The following is a 17,838-nucleotide window of genomic DNA, read 5'->3' as shown; positions in this document are numbered from 1 at the left end:
TTTAGGTCAACTTTTTCTCTTAAACTATCAAAGCTATTGCTTTGAAACTTGCAACACTTGTTCACCATCATAAGCTGACCCTGTACAGCAAGCAACATAACTCCATCCTGCTTTTTGCAATAATTATTGCCCCTTTTGGACTTAGAAAATCATTTTCTTGGTTGAGTATTATGTTTAAGTCAACTTTTCTCATAAACTATCAAAGCTATTGCTTTAAAACTTGCAACAGTTTTTCACCATCATAAGTGGACACTGAACATCAAGAAACATAACTCTATCCTGCTTTTTGCAAGAATGATGGTCCTTTTTAGACTTAGAAAATCATGGGTAGGACAATATTTCTATTACACAAAAAAAAAATCAGATGAGCGTCAGCACCCGCAAGGCGGTGCTCTTGTTTAATATTTTCGCTTCAAGTTTTCAACACCCCTTGAGAAATAATACTTTTTGAATTCTATAATGATTTTAATAAGATATCGACAGAAATGTAGGCAGAATTCTATAAAAATGGTCGAATTTTCATATAATCATTTGTAAAAATTCAAACAGCGCGATCTTAGTTACTTATTTCTTTCTAAAAGTAAATAAATGATGAATACTATGGGCTTGAAATTCAGACTTTTGACCAGAAAGTACAAAAAACAGAATAAAAAAATCTTAAATAATGAAAAAGCGGCTGCGATTACAATACATGGAGTAAGACGATTTTTGGCAAACAGATTTCTGTTAGTGCGGCAGAATAGGTTACGTGACCTCGTGAACGTAAATAGAAATGCGATTTTAAAATAAAGCAATGTGATGTCACTGCGGTTTTTAATAAGTTTTAAATGAATCTTTGTACATGTATTTTTTGACCAACAATTTAAAAGTTTTTCTTGTCAAACAATAATGTAAATTCCTTGAGGGCAAATAGGTCACAGAGGTAGGATATCCACTATAGTAACAATCGTTCGAGACATTTACCTTTTATACGGGATATAGCACATTCGCTTTTGATAACAAATTAAAGAAGAAATTTTTTATTGTTTTCTATTTCTCAGCAATTTTAAGAACCGATGCGGTACGATCAGACAGTGATATGTCACATGGCGCGAAAACATGACGTAATGCCATTACAATCTCGAGCAAAAATACCGCTTTGATCTCCGCTTCAGATGTCAAGATACTGGCACACTTCTTTTAGCTCTTAGAGGGGGTGTAAATTGATCATGAAAACAAGGTCAACATTACTTAGTTTGTCACTGAATAATTACCGATAATCTTTAACGTTTTTTTTTCTCTCTTTCTACACGGGTGGATGGACGATGATTGTGTCCAAATATTTTTAGACACTTTTCAAAATATATATTTTTTCGGGAAATAATACTATTGTACATAATACTCCTTTCATAAAAGTGACAGTATTAAAAGTATTAAATTGTCTAAAGATTGTCTTACTCACATTTTGTTTTCAATAGATTCAACTTACAAGTTTGCCATAGAAAGGTAATACAATATCAAAGGTGCGTTGACATTAAATTTTATTCAAAACATTAGTTGTTTGCAGAACAAATAAATGTTTGTAACAGCAGATTTTTTTACATTTTTATTTCAATGGTGACCCCTCACACTTTACACAGGCTTGGGACTGTCTGGCATAAAGCAGCTGGTAGTGTTGGCAAAATCTCAGACAGATGGTCCATTTCTTTTGTAACTTCAATAGAATTCATAAGTGTATAAAGAATAATAAAGAATCCTTTTTATTGGAGACAATATTTTGACAAAAAGTGATGCAACTTCAGTACTTGAAGTTAGTGTAGTATAAAAAGGTGCAAATTACAGAAGCAACTTCAGTACTTGAACTAAGTGTATTATAAAAAGGTGCAAATTACAGAGTTAAATGAGGTAAATTTTCAGATTACTTTTTGCTAGATTATCTTTCGTTTTTCATCACTGAAAAAAAAAAATCTTGCCCTCTGCACTGTGACTGTTATTCAGAGTTATTAAATACTTTATTTTGCTGATAAAATCCAGTATATTATGAGCTGGCATAAACTGTAAAGTTAGCTCGTTAAAGATGATATTGGTGAAAGATACAATAAGTAAATATAGGAGAGATCGTGTTTGTACACAAATCCGTTGTATATTCTATTTTTAGAACTGATAAGACAAAGGTCGGGTGGGCAGACGCCGAGCGTCCATGCTTTTTTTGTTAACAGTGATGTTTTTCTAACGGCTTAAACTTTCTTTAAATACAAATAATATCAATAATTTTTTGATCAATGGAAAGGATATAAAACAAGCAATTTATTGATAACTTTTAATCATTATTTCGAAATAAAATCGATTAATTATGAACGCTTAACTTACAGTGTTTTTTCTAAAAGTTTGGAGCATCGCTACGCCGCTATTAAAATCATATGTCATTTAAAACGGTTATTCATTTTCAAAAGATATTTGAATAAGAAAATATGAAAATCGTAAGCATTTCAAAACTTTTTGAATTTTTAAAATCCATAAATGAACGAAGAAGTTGTTAAAAATTGAAAATTCCGATCCCATACACAAACGATGTAAAAATATTTTGTTTTACCCACCACCAGATAAACAGGTGTTGATGCGTGACGTCAGGGCGATCACTCCTATTATGTATAAAAAGCAGAGGTTACACAGCAGAAGATGCAAGCAAACCAAACCATCAAAACTACTACACTACTAAGCCACTTTATACCAGACGTGTTTAGTCTCTACTTGCTGTCACTGAAATTTACTGTGGCTGTTGTAACAGATAAAATAATTTTTGTCTTCCACTTAAATTAAGTAAAACAAGCTTTCTGAATTTTAAAGACTTGCCAGTGTGAGTTAGTGCCTGAAGCAGTTTATTCACAATCATGCATGAAAATTTTATTCAATGTTCATCCTGTATAAATGGCTTTTATAGTCTTAAAACATAACAATACATCACAATATTAAATACTGGACACAACCACAAGTAAACAAAACTTGAAACGAAAGTTCATCAAAATAAAAAAAAATCTTAAAAAATTCTATTTTATTTTTATTTTTTACGAGATGCTCACTTTCAAGCTTTTTATTTTTATTTTTATTCCCTCCTCCCCCTGCTCATTTTTCAAAAATCTCCCGTAAAACGAAAGATAAAAAAACTCTGGCCTTAATATGACACAATGGGCATAACACTGGCACCAATTTTTCTTTTATGTCCCCTTTTTACTTAGAAATTTAGGTTGTCTCTCCCATAGGTGGGGGAGACATACTGTTTTTGCCTTCGCCGTCTGTCCGTCAGTCCGTCTGCATTAAGCTTGTCCGGCTTTCACAGGTCAAACTGCTGGCCGGATTTCGACGAAACTTCACAGGAGTGATCAGTACCAAGTCTAGTTGTGCATTTCGCCGACATGTTCAGCTTCGCTGCACAAAATGGCCGCCAGAGCTAAAGTTAAAAAAATCTTGTCCGGCTTTCACAGTTCAAACTGCTGGCTGGATTTCAACGAAACTTCACAGGTGTGATCAGTACCAACCCTAGTTGTGCATGTCACTGGCACGTTCTGCTTTGCTGCACAAAATGGTCACCAGAGCTATAAAATAGAAAAATCTTGTCCAGCTTCACAGTTCAAACTGCTGGACAGATTTCAATGAATCTTCACAGGAGTGGTCAGTACCAAGCCTAGTTGTGCATATCGCCGGCACGTTCTGCTTCGCTGCACAAAATGGCTGGCAGAGCTAAAGATAGAAAAATCTTTTCCGGACTTCACAGGTCAAACTGCTGGCCAGATTTCGATGAAACTTCACAGGAGTGATTACTACCGAGCTTAGTTGTGCATATCACCGGCATGTTCCGCTAAAATGGCCACCAGAACTAAAAATGGAAAAATCCTGTCTGGACTAAACAGGTTAAACTGTTGGTCGGATCGTACATAGGGGGGAGACAAATGATTTTGTGACAAAAACACCTTCTAGTTTGGTGCATTTTCACTGTATCTCTGTTATTACTGAAGGGCTTTGATTCAAACTTAAAACAGTTATTTGACTTCATCACCCACATCAAATGACACCAGGGTCATAACTCTTGCACCAATATTTTATGAATTATGCCCCCTTTTTACATAAAGTTACAGGTTAATGTTCATGATGATGGCACCAAAATACTATGAGTTAAGCCCCCATTTTACTGGAATTTTAGGTTTCAAGTTGTGATGCACTTCAGCTCTATCTCACTTATTTGATTCAAACTTCAAATAGTTATTCCACATTATTAGTCAGATGATATGACACATGTTGCATTACTTTTGTAGAAATTTAACATGAATTGTGTCCCTTTAATGCTTATTTGATACACTTCTCTATCTCTGTTATAACTAAACACATTTGACACAGACTTAAGCTAATGTCAAATATCTTCATCCACATTGGAGTAATAAAACACTCCAGTGACAGCTCCAGCTTCCTCAGATGAGCCCAGTTTCACCATCCAGCATCAAAATAGTGGAGCGTGCTGTCTCCTGTGACAGCTCTTGTTTTCTTATTTGTTAATTTGTACATCTCACAAAGAGGGTGAAGATCTTTACATATTATCTATCTTACAATCACATTAATAAGTATATATAAATTTTACTTAGGTTAATTTGTCATCTATGTTACAGGAGAGTTTCCGGAAGGTTTGACTCGCTATGGAATACTTCTGGTGAGAGTTGCTGAGCTTGTTCAGTGTCTTCTACAACACAATCTCGCTATTGGTCTTCTGCTTACCCATAATCCCACAATTAAGGTCCCACAACTCTTCCATGAACTTATTATTGAAAGCATAAAGGAAGGACAGAAACTATAGCATTGGTCTTCTCTTGAATCAGTGGTTTTATTCAAAAGTTGGAATTTATATTGTAGTTCTATTCTAAATAAATGTAAAAAGCTGATTGTGCTATGATGCTATTACAAAGTGTGAGTTTTTATTGTTGGAGAGATTTCGACATTGATACCTCATAATCAACAGGCCAGCGACAGACTCAGCATTTTTTGGAACTGACTATAAATACATACAGTCTAATTGTAAATAGATATAATCTGTTTCAAACTTGTTATTGAAACAAAAAATGACATCATATGTTCACCTGTTGTGGAAACAGTTACCTCTAAGACGTGATCAGACACGGCAACTTGTTCTAGGCCTTACATATTCAGTTACCAGTGCTAGGCAGCTACAGTGCACTTTAGATAGGTTTGCCCAGTGTTACAGGCACTATGGGAAATATATTTTCACTCCAGTTACAACTTAAGGAATTGAATTTGTCAGTGTTATATACAGGAAATTAGAGACTAATTGAAGAATTTGTTGCAAAATTTCTTGCATCAGAAAAAAGTGTCAGTCAATAAACTTCTGATCAAAACTTATTAGCTGACTGTTTATTGATATAACAGTTTTATACATAGTGACATTACATAAGATAAGGCAGCGGAAAAGTTCTACAGCTGTAAGTGTTCTTAAATTTCATATTGTAACTGTAACTGAGGTTTGTAACTGAGTGTTTATGATATGATATATAACCTCGGACAGTGAAAAAAGGCGATGATGAGACATTACATGGTAGAAATGTTCAGCTTGAAACATTGGACACATGTTTTTACACACATACATCAGGATTAATTTTGTCTTTTTTTATGGTGTTAACTGAAGTTATGTGAATTGTTGAATGGAATTTGTGCCTCCAGAGTGGAGGATTATTTAACCATTGTTACTGTTGAGAAATTCTGCTAATTTCTTTTTCAACCAGGAACTCGAAGTAACTGCCTCTTTAGTAGACTATATGTTACTTCTAAAAGTGAACTGTTACATGATTATTAAACCTGTGATTGTTATTGATATATTTAGTGTACTGTCATTATTTGTTATACTGTAGATCACTTTGAATTTGCGAGTATACTTCATTTCACGAAAAACTGCCAATATTCACATTTTGAATTACAGTTAAAAGTCATTATCTTGAAATTTTTTATTTCAAAATTCTATATCTTGAATACATTTTCTAGTTCCGTCCCGAAAACACATGCAAAAAATATCATTTTAAGTCGAATTTTGGTTTTCTCAAAGAAAAATGCTCGTTCCCTTGGAAATCAAGATACCTAGTTTCAACTGTAAAGTTCTTAATAAAAGCATATTGTTGTTGTGTTTGAATCCCATATTGACAGTACCATACACATACCTGTTCGAAAACCTGAAATCTGAATTATGCATACAAAATTTTGATGCTCACAAATAAGTAGTGATCTACAGTAATGCTCTTATTGTTAAAAATTTCATTGTGTTATTTTTGGATACAAAGCATACCTTACTGTATAAGTGGGTATGTTTTGAGCTCACATTTTTCATAAAGAAAGTAGTCTGCACAAGACAGTAATTTCAGTTCAGGATCTTTTTAGTTCACATGAACTTGTTCCCGGTGAAGTATTAGTATAGGTTGATGATCTGTAGTCAATTGTCCTGTGTCAATATTTTACTTAAACATGTTCTGCTCTGAAACTACAGGTCAGAATTACACCAGTCCTGTCTAGTAGCATCCTAGCATGGACCTCTCTCGAGTTTGTTTAATGGTTCAGCTTGGCCCCTTTTGTGAACCACTTAATGGATCTTCACCATACTTGTTCTTGCACACCGGACAGGCGTTTCCAGTGATCTTACCCATGCCAGCAAAACCCATCTGGCAAACCCCTATGCTAGATGACTCTCGTGCTGTTAATGACAACAAGCAAATCATGCATTGATAGTATATTGTTATGTAAAATACGAAAAAATCGGGTACCTTGATAGTTTCTCTCCGTTCCTTGTAGTATATTTCTCTGTTCAAAATACATTATTTTACGTTAAGAACAAGTCTAGTTACTGCCCAATGCGCAGGTGCCTTTGGGATGGATATTTCTATCGGATGCATTATTAAAACACATGACAGATATTATTATTCTGTAGCATCCTTGTAATGTTCTCTCTTAGGGACTGCCAGAGCTATAACCTGCAGTAGCTTGGAGCTGTGTTCATGAAAGGAGATTCTGTTTCAGTGATTTTAATGACTGATGCCACTGTGACTCTTTAAATGGAAAATCTTATTTATTTTACACTGTATTTGAGGACTTTCTGGTATATATACCTTATCCCATCTATAGACTACAGAATTTTAGTCAGTGATATTATTTTTTTTTGCTGCATTGTTTTCATGCTACATGTAATTGTTTACATATCAAAGTGTGTGTCTTGACACATTTCTTAGGGTCATATCTTCAAGGTCAGAGTCACAGAGCTTAAAAGTCCTGATTTCCTGTCTTAGTTATGTATACGTGCATTTCGACATTTATGTTTTTAGCACTGTTGTTACCATTTACAATACAGTGTGTCACATATAAATTCAGGGTCAAATGGTCAAGGTCATGTGCAGGGATCATCCTAGGTCAAAATTTTAGGGAGATTAGTCACTTCTCTCTCCACAGAATTTAGTGAGAAGTTGAGGAATTTAAGGAGAAGAATCGGCCTAGCATTCAGTTTCCTGCCTATATATATCCACTTTCTATAGGTGTAGCTGTAACTTATAAACAGTAATTATTTAAGGAAATTGATTTTTGCATTATCATTTTCATGAATTTCTAAATAAAGTATTAAATTAGCTATGAAAAAGTCGCCTTTAAATTTTTATCCGAAATTTACATGTCCGAAACTCGTAATTTAACAGGTGCACGATTAAAACGCCGTGAAATTTTTCATTCATTTTTCGATTCTCGTGCTTTTATAATGCCTGATTTTTGCATCAACTTGTTCAGATTTATATATTTAATTAATTAATTTATTTATTTTTTCGAAAATAATACCAAACTCGTAGGTAATGACGATCTTTTTACAATATTTTGTATGGCAGTTCTGACGTCCGCGAAATCATTTTTAGCTCACCTGAGCACGAAGTGCTCAAAGGTGAGCTTTAGTGATCACCCTGTGTCCGGCGTCCGTCGTCGTCCGTCGTCCGTCCATCCGTCGTCAACAATTTGACTGTTAACACTCTAGAGGTCACATTTTTGACCCAATCTTAATGAAACTTGGTCAGAATGTTACCCTCAATAAAATCTTGGACGAGTTCGATATTGGGTCATCTGGGGTCAAAAACTAGGTCATCAGGTCAAATCAAAGGAAAAGCTTGTTAACACTCTAGAGGTCACATTTTTGGCCCAATCTTAATGAAACTTGGTCAGAATGTTACCCTCAATAAAATCTTGGACGAGTTCGATATTAAGTCATCTGGGGTCAAAAACTAGGTCATCAGGTCAAATCAAAGGAAAAGCTTGTTAACACTCTAGAGGTCACAATTTTGGCCCAATCTTAATGAAACTTGGTCAGGATGTTACCCTCAATAAAATCTTGGACGAGTTCGATATTGGGTCATCTGGGGTCAAAAACTAGGTCATCAGGTCAAATCAAAGAAAAAGCTTGTTAACACTCTAGAGGTCACATTTTTGGCCCAATCTTAATGAAACTTGGTCAGAATGTTACCCTTAATAAAATCTTGGACGAGTTCGATATTTGGTTATCTGGGTTCATAAACTAGGTCACCAGGTCAAATCAAAGGAAAAGCTTGTTAACACTGTTGAAGCCGCATTTATGACTGTATCTTCATGAAACTTGGTCAGATTGTTAATATTGATGATCTTAAGGTCCAGTTTGAATCTGGGTCATGTAGGATAAAAAACTAGGTCACCAGGCCAAATCAAATGAAAAGCTAGTTTACACTAGAGGCCACATTTATGACCATACCTTAATGAAACTTGGTCAAATCTTGATGATCTATAGCTCAAGTTCAAATCTGGGTTAGGTGGGGTCAAAAACTAGGTCACTAGGTCATATCAAAGGAAAAGCTTGTTAACACTCTAGAGGCCACATTTATGACTATATCTTCATGAAACTTAGTCAGAATGTTAAACTTGATGATCTTTAGGGCAATTTTGAATCTGGGTCATGTCGGGTCAAAAACTAGGTCACCAGGTCAAATCAAAGGAAAAGCTAATTAACACTGTAGAGGCCACGTTTATGACCATATCTTAATGAAACTTGGTCAGAATGTTAATCTTGATAATCTTTAGGTCAAGTTTAAATCTGGGTCAGATGGAGTCAAAAACTAGGTCACTAGGTCATATCAAAGGAAAAGCTTGTTAACACTCTAGAGGCCACATTTTTGACTATATCTTCATGAAACTTAGTCAGAATGTTAAACTTGATGGTCTTTAGGTCAAGTTCGAATCTGGGTCATGTCGGGTCAAAAACTAGGTCACGGGGGTCAAATAAAAGGAATAGTTAGTTAACACTTTAGAGGCCACATTTATGACCATATCTTAATGAAACTTGGTCAGAATGTTAATCTTGATGATCTATAGGTCAAGTTTAAATCTGGGTCAGGTGTGTTAAAAAACTAGGTCACTAGGTCAAATCAAAGGAAAAGCTTGTTAAGACTCTAGAGGCCAGATTTATGACTGTATCTTCATGAAACTTAATCAGAATGTTAATCTTGATGATCTTTAGGTCAAGTTTGAATCTGGGTCATGTGGGGGCAAAAACTAGGTCACCGGGTCAAATCAAAGGAAAAGCTAGTTAACACTTTAGAGGCTACTTTTATGACCATATCTTAATGAAACTTGGTCAGAATGTTGATCTTGATGATCTTTAGGTCAATAGGTCAGGTGAGCGATACAGGGCCTTCATGGCCCTCTTGTTTATCCACAGTACCCGAGCAATTCATTTACAGAAATTGACCGTAAACATGGTAATTGAAATAAATTTTGAAGTAATCTTTAATAAAATAAAAGAATGATATACAGTTGTTGCATAAAAGATCATGCTCTCGTTAAGTTTATCGGCTTTTTACAGGCCGATTGAAAATTTTCAAAATGGCGGCGGCTTACAATATTATTGATTGACACTGTGGAATATTAACGCTACGATTGGCTGAAGTTTGACAGGCGAGTAGGCGGGGTTAACTATGGATTTATCGATAATTTAATCTAGAATATGCATAAAGTTTTACAACTTTAAGTAAACAGATAATAACTCGCTAAAAAACTTGGCGATTCGGATTTTGCCCGGAGGCGATAATTAGGCGAAGTGGCCGACTTTAAAGCGACGATATCGCTCAAATCGCCATGTAGAATGATCCCTGATGTGAGTGACTTTTACATTTACAATATAGGGCTAAGCATGGTACACAATCATTTTCACAACAGTTAATGCCTTATAACTGTATTGCTCAATTTTTTATTTTTATTGCTTGATTAAGGTAAAGTTAATGTATTCATTAAGGTGTACATATTTAAGACTCACAAAATCTTACCTTACATTGTATGTCCAGCAGTGAATTAGTTCCTATAGACCAAACTCTTCCTTTGTTTTATGTTTCTAAGAAAAATCTTCACACCAACAGATCCTTTTTATTTCGCACACTGAATGAAAAGTTTTCAAAGATGACACTGGAGAAAAAAACTTTTGCAAAAACATAAAAGAAGCATAAAATGCAGTTGTAACAGAGTTACAATTAATAAATTTTTAATATTTTGAATTATTACATTAAAGTTTCTGTAGTTTCATCTATTTTTTAAATAAAATTTCTATTTATTGTTTTTATTTTGTACAGAAAAAGATCGGCAGCTTTTGTTGTTTCAGCACTTTTTATTTTTACTAACATAGTTTGGGCAGTGGCTTAAATTTTATGTTTCTTCTTAGCTACATATTGGACACAGACATTTTTACAAAGTCTTGTATTTCAAGTAGTGTTAGTAAAGTGCTATTTCATTTTGATTGTTTTGTAGCGTTTCCAACATGTTTTGCATCTACCTGTCCAACAGTGATATTTCACTATTCCTTTTATGGCAAGTGATAAAGTCTTTTTGTTATACATTCCATTGCAACGATACCGGTTTTTAAAAGTTCTTTAATAAGAATTGATGTGGTTAGTCCTAATAAAAAAATGGGGGGGGGGCACGAAACTCAAATTACAGTTACTTATAATCAGCCTTAGCATCTTGTTTCTATATTCCTGTATGTTATTTTAGTACCGCTGTCAGCTATTCATTATATTTTACAGTCATTACCTTTCAGTGCTGTGCAGGGCTAGCAATGTAAGATAAAAAAAATTGGCACATTGGCACCAGGCTTTAGAAAAAGTATTTTAAATGTTGTTGACAGAAAATAAAATTTTTGTATGTTGTCAAACATGTTGGAAATTACTTCATAGATTTGCAGAGCTTTGTATTTGTGTTAAAGCCTATCTCCCCGCTGTGTTATATTGCACAAGCTTTACTTTATTCCCAGTAAAGGTCATCACTAGGAAATTTTACATCACAAGTTATTATAAATACTGAGCAAGATTTACTAGTCTGAATACAGTTAACCATTCTCAACATTTGGAGTGTGATCAAGATCTGCACTGTTTGCCATTCAGTCAGTATCTTTTTGGTAAGCACCCCTTTAAACAGTTAATGATACTGTCCAAATTGGAAGATGGACAAATTCATTATAGAAATTTAGCAGGGTAAGGGTTAAAGGAGTCTAGAACATATTTTTTATTGGTAATTAATGTAAAGTTTTCTAGTACCGTATTTTGGTGTGTATAGGTCGCACTTTTTCTACCCATTTTGCTGCCTGAAAAAGTTCCTGCGACCTATACGACAGAACATTGCCAGCAGTTTGTTTTTTTTTCGGGCCAATTTTCTGACCGTAGCTCTCACAAAATTATGTGCATCTGTTACGAACGAACAAAATGGATAAAAAATATCAATATCGGCGGCTTTTCAGCCAATAGCGGTTACTTTCAATAAAATATATTGTAAATAACCCATACAGACTATTAAAATTACGAATGACATTAATTCAAAGATGTTTTTGCAGTCTGAATTATGTTTGTTTCTACTTTCGTTTTACTGGACGCCACTGACATGTACTCCGGGTTGGATAAAATCTGGACAGATCCGTCCTCCATTTCAAACATTGTTTATACTAATTCTTAGCGTATTAAAAAATTTGAAAGATAATTTTTTACTTTTGATTTTTAAATAAAAGAAAAAAATCCAAACAGAGATATTTTGTTAATCTTTTTACTCAGAATCAAAAGAACGCTGTTAATTACATGACACGGAAAGGTGCTATAATTGCTGTGCAAACAATTCACACTTAAACTTGCATGATAACAGAATGAAAACGCAAACCGTCTGCTGCCAATTAGTGTCAAAAAGCCGCTTTTCTTTGATGTAGTCTGTTACCGATACTACTGTTGGTACGAAACGGTTGGGAACGAAAATAACACTGTCCGATTTCCACCAATCAGGTTCTGATAATAATTCAGTCAGCGGCATCAATATGGCTGCCGCCATAACTTTTTTGCCGGTAAATATTAAATATTGCTGGGGAAAAAATCCGAAATTTAACTGCGACTAATACGCTGGAAGTTAAATTTTCCGACCATTTCCAGAGCAAAAATTAGATGCGGACTATACATTACCGCGACCTATACACACCAAAATACGGTAATGACCTTTGTATGGTGGTAGAATTACAAAACGTTGTTATATTTGATATATATATATATATGTGTATATTATATACTATTTGTATATATGAAATGATTTATATATGTTTTTGTTGTTACAAGATACTTTATTGATAAATATAAACTGGTTATATAGTTGTTGCTAGAGTATATACCTACATAAAATTATATTGTTTTATGAATGTTTTATCATCCAGGTGAACATTTTTTTATCCTTTCTTCTCACATATCTGCTTGCAGTTGTTCTTTTTATTATCCCAATTATGTTATTGAAGCCTGTGTGTTTATTTTATATTTACTTTGTAATAAGGATGGGAATGAAGTCTAAAATTAATTTTCACGTATTAATATAGATTAATCGAATAATTTTATACAAATGTAGTAGATTTGCAATCCAAGTATTGCTGTCTGAAATTATGTATAGTTAGACTGTTACAATTTATATCAGTGATATGAATTTACTTTTTAATGTTTGCTGTTGTTAGCATTTCAAAATCTTAATTTTTTAAAAGAAAATGTTTAAAATGATATATTTTAGAAGATAACTGACTAAATATTTGCATTTGTGTGTTAGTGCTGTTACCACGCCCTATGTAATTTCATACACACAATGGGACTATTGGTGGTCTTTTGTACATGAAAATCATGTTCTGTGCCCGAGAAGTTCTAACTATGAAAATGATAAAACCATCAATGAAATTTTGAATTTTGATAGGGGTTTAATCGAACAATCAGATATGATTGTTGTTTTGTCAAAAATTGAAACAACAAAGTGCAGATCAGCGTGAAAAGGGAAACTGGCTTCTCTTCTCTGATACCTTCATGGCGATGGATTCCATCAGGAATGAGGTGTCAGGAGTGATTAATATTGTAGAACTTGCTTCACAATCAACCTAAAATAAATTAGCATAAAAAATAAAGTGCAGATATGTTCTTGAGGTGGGCATGGGGGAGGCAAATGTCCTATAACTTTTTTTTTTACTATACTGTGTGGAATTGCTTTACTGTTTTATGTGCTAATGTGTTTTGTTTATATATTTTGTATTGGTGCAGCTTTGCTATGTTTCAATCCTTTCATGTCTGCATGATTTTGTTTTGTACAGATGTTGTCATTTTTAGTTCCCAGAGGGGCTTTGTGGTTTGACCCCCCATCAGTCCTTCATTAAACAAATTGGGTTCCTGTGACAGCTTTAAAAGTACAAGATATTTTTTAATGAAATTTGGTACATGAATAGGTGACAATATGGAGAATGTGCTCATCATTTTTTGTTGCTGTGGCAACAAATAGTCTGAAAAAAGATGACAAAAATGTGGATTCTACAATGAGCTTTAAATTTTAAGAGATTTTTTAAGAAATTTGATAAACAGAAAAAAATGTAGAAAGCATTCACATCATTTTATTTTTCACAAATGGTGGATGCTATCATAACTTTAAAAGTACAAGAGATCTTTTCATAAATCCTAGGACGTAGAAAGCTGTATGTAGAATATACAGGTCATTGTATTTTATCCTTTTATATGTCCATTTGTCCATCTGTCTGTCCATCTGTCAGTCACAAAAGATAGTTCCCTTTGTTAACTTCAAAGAATAAGAAATTTTTCATGAAAGCTGACTTGTTGATGGTAGGTTAATTTGAGAACATGAAAGTTTCACTATAGCAAATATGGTTCCTATGGTAGCAAATATGACAAATCCCCTTCCTGTAGGGGACTTTTAATGTAGAAAATATTCTTATTATGCCCCCACACATTTATGTGGGGGGCATATAGTGTTGCTGCTGTCTGTACATCTGTCCATCCATATGTCCCAAAATCTTGTGCGTCCAACTCCTCTCACACTATTAGCCAGATTTTATTCAAACTTTCACAGATGAACAAGCTTGATAATGTAGATGACTATAAAGGAAGAAATTTTTTCTGTAACTATTTTTACTGCAGTTATGGCCCTTTGATAATTTTTGCTATATGAAATATAGAGAAAACTTTTGTGTGTCCAACTCTTTCCACACTATCTTCGTTTACTGCTTAACTCCTCTTTCGGGTATTATTAGCAGATGAGCAGTCAGTGCAAGGGAAAGATTTTTACAAAAGTATTGACATTGAGATGTCAGAGTGAGAAAGTGAGACTGAAAATAGTTAAAAGTGTTAGATATACACACAAGAATAGTAAAATCGGGTTAAAAATGCACTTTGCTACAACTAATTGCATGTATTGCAATTGCATACTGCCTGCTTGAAAGATTAGCCTGATTTGCTTCAAACTTTCACAGATGAACAAGCTTGATGTGTAGATGACCATGAAAGAAGGACTTTCTTCTGTGAGTATTTTTACTGCAGTTATGGCCTTTGATAGTTTTTGCTATATTGAGGATGGCACAGTATGTGGGGGCATCCATTTCTAGTTTAAATTGACATTGTTTGGTTTGCATTATGTTAAATCTTTAAACCTACTACATTTACACCATTGTTTTAGTAACTTAGAATCATTCAGTTAGATGTAGTTATACAATAGAAAAAATACAGGTATTTCGGTAGTATTCTAATGCGTTCCTAGGTGGTAAAAGTTAATCAAAATTGAAGTGAAACTTTGTATAAATACAATCAGCTTAAGAAATTCACTTTGAGATGATGTTTCTGTTTAGCTGACATAACATTTATGGGTATTTGTTTTTAGCCAGTTTGAATCTGTTTACCTACAGAATGTTTATAATAATAATTATCTACATATGGTTTCCTGCTTGCTATACATATATGTATATTTAAGTTAACACCTATACTCTAGCTAGAGTGCTTTATGTTCTCTGTACTTTGTATAGAAACTTTGCTCATTTGTTTTAGTTCATAAGCTATCTGCTAATGTACATCATGTTACAGCAGTGATGTACTTCTGTAAAGTTAACAGCATTCAAGCCCAGAAAATGTAACGTATTTTGGGATGACCAGCAGAGGCGGTGGGCAACATCCACAACAAAAGTTGCCGGTTTTCTAACTTGAGTAGTTCTTACCCGGTATTACCAGACTTGGTCACAGTGTTTATTGGCATGGTATGTTGGTCAAGTTTGATAACCAGCTGGACACGTCTCTTGAGTTACAGCCATTTAAATACTCAACATAGTGAAAATTGAGTAGTTGTTCTGTAACTTGAGCAGTTCTTGTCCAGTGTTCACCAAACTGGATCACAATGTTTACTGGCTTGATATATTGATCAGGTTTGTTAACCATCCAGATTGTCCCAGTGGCTCTTTCAATTGTAGACCTTAAATTACTTAACATATGAAAATTCATTGTGTCTGCTCAGTTTATAAACTTTGGATCAAAGTAGTAAAACTGTTCCTTTGTGCATGTATGGTACCAAATAATAGCTTGTCACACACCTTTGTTTATGCTGTTCAGGACCGAAAACAGTAATACATCTTGCACAGTAATACCATCAAGAGTGCAAATGAAAGTGATTTATTCTGTAAAATATGTAACCAACTCAGTGTGTGTTAATTAATGACGGGTGTGCTTTGTACCATGTCATCTTTAAAGAATAATATTTAATCAAAATTTTTGAAGCACTATTTTCCATTTATTCATTAAATATAATGTAGATGTGACATCAGCATAACCTCATAGTGATATCAGCATTTCTGGTCATATAGGAATACTTGAAATACTGATGGAAATTTTCAGAGATTTTGAAATTAAACTATTGTTCTTACCCTTCTCAGTGCACTGATGGCTTCAGATTTTTTAAAGCACATTAAATTTATTTCTAATGTTACAGCAGTGGTACAGACCATTTACCAAACATTTTAGTTCCAAGTTACTTTTACCTGTACTAACTTTAGTGTATGTATATATCATCACTTACATCATAGCAGCATGATAAACAAGTGCTCTGCCTTAATTTTAGCTTTTATTATAAGAATTGTTAAATTTGAAATTCCATGAATGAATAAATGTTTAAAACTGTTGATAGTCTTTGTTGCTTTTGTAGTGCCATTGTTCTTCATCCATTGTACACGCGTTTTAACTTAAACATCTTCTCCTCTGAAATTAATGGTCAGAATAACACCAGACTTGGTATGTAGCATTCTGGAATGTACCTCAAGTGTGTTCAAATGCTTTTGATGGACATTCAGGATGCCCAAGAGCTAAAAGAAGCCCTCGTATAAAAGCCTTTAAACAGCTCATGAACCGCGGGATGGATATTTCTCAATTTTGGTTGAATATTTTCATTTGATCCCTTTTAGGGACCAACTGAGTTAAAATTAGAACAACCTGTAGACTTCTTCACCACTTGAATTGTTAAATGGGTCATCAGCAAATTTGTTCTGTAGCTGCATTGTATAGATCTCTGTCAAGTTTGTTCAAATGGTTCACTCTGAACTCTGTTCAGGTATGCCAGAGTTTAAAATAAAACAAGGACCAAATGGTCCTAGGTCCCTCACCCGAGAACAGCTTGATCAAATTTAATGAATATCCTGCTTTAAATGCGACTTTGATTGACTGGGTGACCTAGTTTTTGACCCCAGATGACCCATATTAGAACTTGACCTAGATTTCATCCAGACAAACATTGTGATCAATTTTCATGAAGATCCAGTGTAAAATGCAGTCCCTATTGCATACAAAAGTTTTTTCTTTGATTTGACCTAGCAACCTAGTTTTTGAGGTCAGATTACCCATATTACAACTTGACCTAGATTTCATGAAAGCAACCATTCTGACTACATTTTATGAAAATCCAGTGTAAAATGCAGCCCCTTTTGCGTACACAAGGTTTTTCTTTGATTTGACCTAGTGACCTAGTTTTTGACCCCAGATGACCAATTTTCGAATTTTACCTAGATTTCATCAAGGCAATCATTCTGACCATATTTCATGCGGATCAATTGAAAAATACAGCCATTATGGCATATGCAAGGGTTTTCTTTAATTTGTCCAGATGAACATGTTTTTGACCCAAGATGATATTCAAACTTGACCTAGATTTCATATTGACAAACATTGTGATCAAATTTTATGAAAATCAAGTGTAAAATGCAGTCCCTATTGCATACACAAGGTTTTTCTTTGATTTGACCTAGCGACCTAGTTTTTTACCCCAGATTACCCATATTCGAACTTGACCTATATTTCATCAAGGCAACCATTCTGACTAAATTTTATGCAAATCAAGTGTAAAATGCAGCCCCTATTGCGTATAAAAGGTTTTCTTTGATTTGACCGGGTGACCTATTTTTTGACCCCAGATGACCCATATTGAAACTTTACCTAGATTTCATCCAGACAAATA

At 34.1% G+C, this 17,838-nt stretch overlaps 1 protein-coding gene across 2 annotated transcripts in view; it reads left to right on the top strand.

The window, feature by feature from the left end:
- The window catches only part of LOC123531312 (uncharacterized), a 61,483-nt gene extending 44,970 nt beyond the window's left edge, over window positions 1-16,513 (top strand). For both annotated transcript variants that reach the window (XM_045312163.2, XM_045312170.2), the window contains exon 12: window positions 4,638-16,513. In XM_045312163.2, the coding sequence (XP_045168098.2) occupies window positions 4,638-4,822 (185 nt within the window). In that variant the 3' untranslated portion in view covers window positions 4,823-16,513. The remainder of the gene's footprint in view (window positions 1-4,637) is intronic.
- The last annotated feature ends 1,325 nt before the right edge of the window (window positions 16,514-17,838 follow it).

This window comes from Mercenaria mercenaria, chromosome 1 (genome assembly GCF_021730395.1).
Source record: "Mercenaria mercenaria strain notata chromosome 1, MADL_Memer_1, whole genome shotgun sequence".
NCBI lineage: Eukaryota > Metazoa > Mollusca > Bivalvia > Venerida > Veneridae > Mercenaria > Mercenaria mercenaria.
This window is presented reverse-complemented; position numbering and strand designations above follow the sequence as displayed.